The sequence below is a fragment of the Coenobita brevimanus genome, chromosome 56, assembly GCF_032717465.1.
Source record: "Coenobita brevimanus isolate Jiangsu-jjx chromosome 56, ASM3271746v2, whole genome shotgun sequence".
NCBI classification, from domain to species: domain Eukaryota; kingdom Metazoa; phylum Arthropoda; class Malacostraca; order Decapoda; family Coenobitidae; genus Coenobita; species Coenobita brevimanus.
The window spans coordinates 39,493,153-39,497,665 of NC_137009.1; the positions used below are offsets into that span (position 1 = coordinate 39,493,153).

General features: G+C 39.9%; 1 protein-coding gene across 1 annotated transcript in view; it reads right to left on the minus strand.

The window, feature by feature from the left end:
• The window catches only part of LOC145401729 (chitinase-3-like protein 1), a 20,168-nt gene extending 16,833 nt beyond the window's left edge, over positions 1 to 3,335 (minus strand). Inside the window, exon 1 of the mRNA XM_080273909.1 lies at positions 3,263 to 3,335. Coding sequence (XP_080130035.1) covers positions 3,263 to 3,335 — 73 coding nt within the window. The remainder of the gene's footprint in view (positions 1 to 3,262) is intronic.
• Positions 3,336 to 4,513: the final 1,178 nt, after the last annotated feature.

Below are 4,513 nucleotides of genomic sequence, written 5' to 3' on the forward strand. Positions count from 1 at the left end.
TGGTCTGCTAAATATAGGGGGATGAGGTATACCCCCCCCCCTAAATCCGTGATTCCCACGCAGAGGAAGGTTAGCATCAGAGGTAAACAAACTGGATGTCTCTACGGTACTATGTGTTGAAGGTCCTTGAAAAACAAATGTCGTGACCATGTCTTTTCAAACTTTATTCTGATTCTACTGTTGATTTTATGCAGCTTGGGATTCGAAATGCGGGTGGTGGGGTGCTTAGATACAGCCTTAATAAATCCCCTCAAAACGATAATCCCTTTCTAAGTTTCCTAAGCTACAAAATCAAACAGTAAATTACAAAAAACGCCACAACCTGGTTTCCCTTTATTCAACTTAGGATTCGAAATGGTGGTGGTGTGGAGGTCAAGTTGCAGCCTTCATAAATCCTTTCAATACAGTAATCCCTCTCTAAGTTTCCTAAGTTACAAGAAAAAGAGTAACTTATCAACACGCCACAACCTGCTTTCCGTGTGTTATAAATGTCCACCTGATCCCACGCCCAGGAAGGCCACAGGTAAAGGTACAAGAAACTGGCTATTTCTATGGTACGCTTTCAGACCTTCACGATTTTCTTTAACAATCTATTAATATTCTTTCAATGCTGTGTTTGTTTCCTAGGGAGGGTATTGGTGTAATTGGTCTGGGCTAATGCTTTATTATTATTATTATTATTATTATTATTATTATTATATTAACGTACAGGGCATAAGGATAAACTGGTAAGGAAAATATGCTACGGACATTCACAAACCGAGGAAAAAAGGTCTTCACGACTTTCAAGCATTCCACTGATTTTCTTCTCAGTCAAAGGTTGGATATGATAACACGTTCAGGTCTTGTCTTTCAACGCTGTGTTTGTTTACTAGGCAGGGTATTGGTTTAGTTGCGCTGGGCTTAGGTTTTATTGTTGTTATTATTATTATTGTTATTATTATTGCTATTATTATTATTATTATTATTATTATCATTATTGCTATTATTAGTGTTATTGTTGTACTTGTTATTGCTGTTATTATTATTATTATTATTATTATTACTACTACTACTACTACTACGTCAACTACTACTACTACTACTACTAACATTATTAGATAGATAGATATACTTGGATAGATAGACATAAACAACTGGAAAGACAGATAGAAATATAGAAGGAAAAATAAAGTCAGACATACAGGAGAGAGAGAGAGAGAGAGAGAGAGAGAGAGAGAGAGAGAGAGAGAGAGAGAGAGTCCCGTGTTATAAGGATGCACAGTTAACTTTGACACACACTGGGGCAGATAGATAGATAAATAGATAGAGATAGACAAGCAGAGAGATAGAGAGATATAAACAGGGAGATAGACAGATAGACAGAGAAGCAGAAAGACAGACAGACAGACGTAAACAGGGAGATAGATAGACAGATAGAGAGAGACAAGCAGAAAGAAAGAGACAGACAGATAGATAGATAGATAGACTGACAGACAGACAGATAGATATAGCAAGACAAGTGGAAAAACAGATAGATATATAGATAGAGATGTAGAAAGAAAGATAGACAGACAGACAGACAGACAGATGGAAAGGCACAGAAAAAAGACAATTAGATAGATATATATACCTGTAGACAGACAGAGACAGAAAGGCTGATGGACTGACAGACAGACAGACAGACAGATGGATAGATAGCGAGGTGCAGAGACTATTATAGATAAAGATAGATAGATAGATAGATAGTCAGCGCACAATGAGAAAATGCGACTAAGAATCTCTCTGTCTCTCTCTCTCTCTCTCTCTTTCTCTCTCTCTCTCTCTCTCTCTCTCTCTCATGTTTATTTATGTTCCTCTGTTCCTTCTTCTCCTCCTTAAGTGGCTTTCACTGTTCTTCAAGGCCTTTAGGTTTTTCACCATCTTTAATTCTCTCTCTCTCTCTCTACTTTCACTATCTTGAATTCTCTCTCTCTCTCTCTCTCTCTCTCTCTCTCTCTCTATTTTCACTATCTTTAATTCTCTCTCTCTCTCTCTCTCTCTCTCTCTTCACTATCTTGAATTCTCTCTCTCTCTTCACTATCTTGAATTCTCTCTCTCTCTTCACTATCTTGAATTCTCTCTCTCTCTTCACTATCTTGAATTCTCTCTCTCTCTCTTTCTCTCTCTCTCATACACAATCAGTCAATCAATCAATCAATCAATCTTACTCAAGGCCTTTAAGTTTTCCAGTGACTTTTTTGGATCTCTCTCTCTCTCTCTCTCTCTCTCTCTCTCTCTCCGAAGTTTGTCTATCTATCTAACTATCTATTTATACCAATCCATCCATCCTCCTATCTCTATCTATCCATCTATCTACCTCCCTACCTATCTGTCATTCTACCAGCATCTATGTCTCTATCTATCTATTATCTATCCATACCCTCTAATGCCATTCTTTCACCTCGTCCTCGGTCCCCCTCTCCTACCTCTCCCATCAAAACTTCTCAAACGGAACGATAACATTCAGTCGATACCCTGGAGATGGAGAAGACGGAAGGTGAGGTGAAAATTACTCAAAATAATACTAAGGCAGCACTACATCGAGTGAGTGGATGGTAGGCGCCCCCACTACTTTTTAATAATCATGTTATTAGGAGTAAATGAAAATATGGTGGCCTGCTGTCCTATCAGACCCAGGTTCAAATCCCCACCTGGGCAGGGAACAGTTTAAGGATTTGAATTTCATAACAGCAGGCTTTATTGATGTACCAGAAGACCCGCCGACATGTCATAAAAATACCCCCGCTAATACCAATACACCAGTCCTGTATGAAAGTCCTAGCATGTATTCAATATGGACAGTGGGTGTTAGCGCCGAAGTGGTGACATGTAGAAGAGGTGTATGGTCTGCAGGAGGACTACTGGGCCTTGGGAACAGGCTGTGAAGCCTATGCCCAGAGTCGGACAAAAAAATAAAAATAAATAAATACATCAAACGAGTGGATGGTAGGCGCCCCAACACTTACAAATCATGCCAATAAAGGACTTGATAAAAATATGGCAGACTAAATTAAACTCCAAAAATAAATACATACTTAACAAAGGATGTCTACCGATGAAGACATGCACAATGTACTATTTTTTATAGTGTCGTTCTTTAAATGTAAATCTGGAAACCTATAAATATTTAAAAAATAATAATAATAAAATAACGTTGTATGCTATATATAAAAAAAAAAACTATATTTTCTTGAAGTCTAAATAAAATGAATAAGTAGATAAATAAACAGGGTGTACTCACCTTTTCGGTAATGTGCCCAGGAGGCGTAGTAGCAGACGACGACGTTTGAATCAGCAGAAGCCCGTGACGTCATCAGCAGCACAGCCAATAGCGTCACGGCAAACCAACACGTCACGGCCACCAACGAACCCTGGCGGCGGGAAACACAACTACGTAGAATGACAACATGGAAAACAATACAGAACTAAGTGGAATTATGGTTAAAACACGATTATATATGGCAGGTAATTATAAACAACAGATGATTTTATATGGCAGGTGATTATATATGGCTGATTATGTATGTCAGACGATTATATTCCACTTCAACAAGATGACGTCATATTTACGTCATTCTTGTGGTACAGCCAGGCGATTTATTGATTTATTTCTGCCTGCTGGTGCGGATCCACATCATAATATAAGCAATTCTCCCTAAACCCACTGCCCAACTATCTACCATATTACACTGAAAGCCAATAACCCCTGGGGCTAAGATGCCAATGAATGTGTATGAGTAGACGAGTAAATTGGGAGTGTGTCGTCCTGTCTCGGCTACCTCCCTTGTCTTGGGGGAAGCAGCCTAGGTATACAGATAGATAGATAGACCAATAATAGTTTCTGAGATATCTTGTGCACAAACGAACAGACAGACACGGTAGAATATATAACCTCCATCCAACTTGGTTCCCGGAGTTAATAATACCACACAGCCACCGCCACAATAACACCACTGACTCACACAATTTTTAAGACCACCGATGGTCCTTCAAAGGATACAGCAACGCCTGTGTGTGTGTGTGTGTGTGTGTGTGTGTGTGTGTGTGTGTGTGTGTGTGTGTGAGAGAGAGAGAGAGAGAGTGAACAATTCCACAAAACCAGAATGCAAAGACTTTTTCTTTATTTATTTAACACAATTATCAAACGACAATTTTGTTGAACCAAGGGAAGGCATGACCTATACTAAAGGTTTATGTCCATCAACCCCATCAGCAACGTGATGTATGTTACACTGTCTAAGTAACCTAACCCACACCCGCCACTGGATCTGAACTATATCTGATACTTCAAGGTGTGCTGGAAACTGTGTGACCTTATAGGGTGTGAGGGAGCGACACCACACCCTTTCCTGTCCCCTCCTGTAACACCCCACAACCCTGAGAGTAACACCCTCATTTGGGGGGTTACCCTTACCTGTGCAAAGTCCCCCACCCTCACGGCCACCCTCACTAGTGCACATCCCCTACCTGGAGTGCACCTTCACATGGGGGC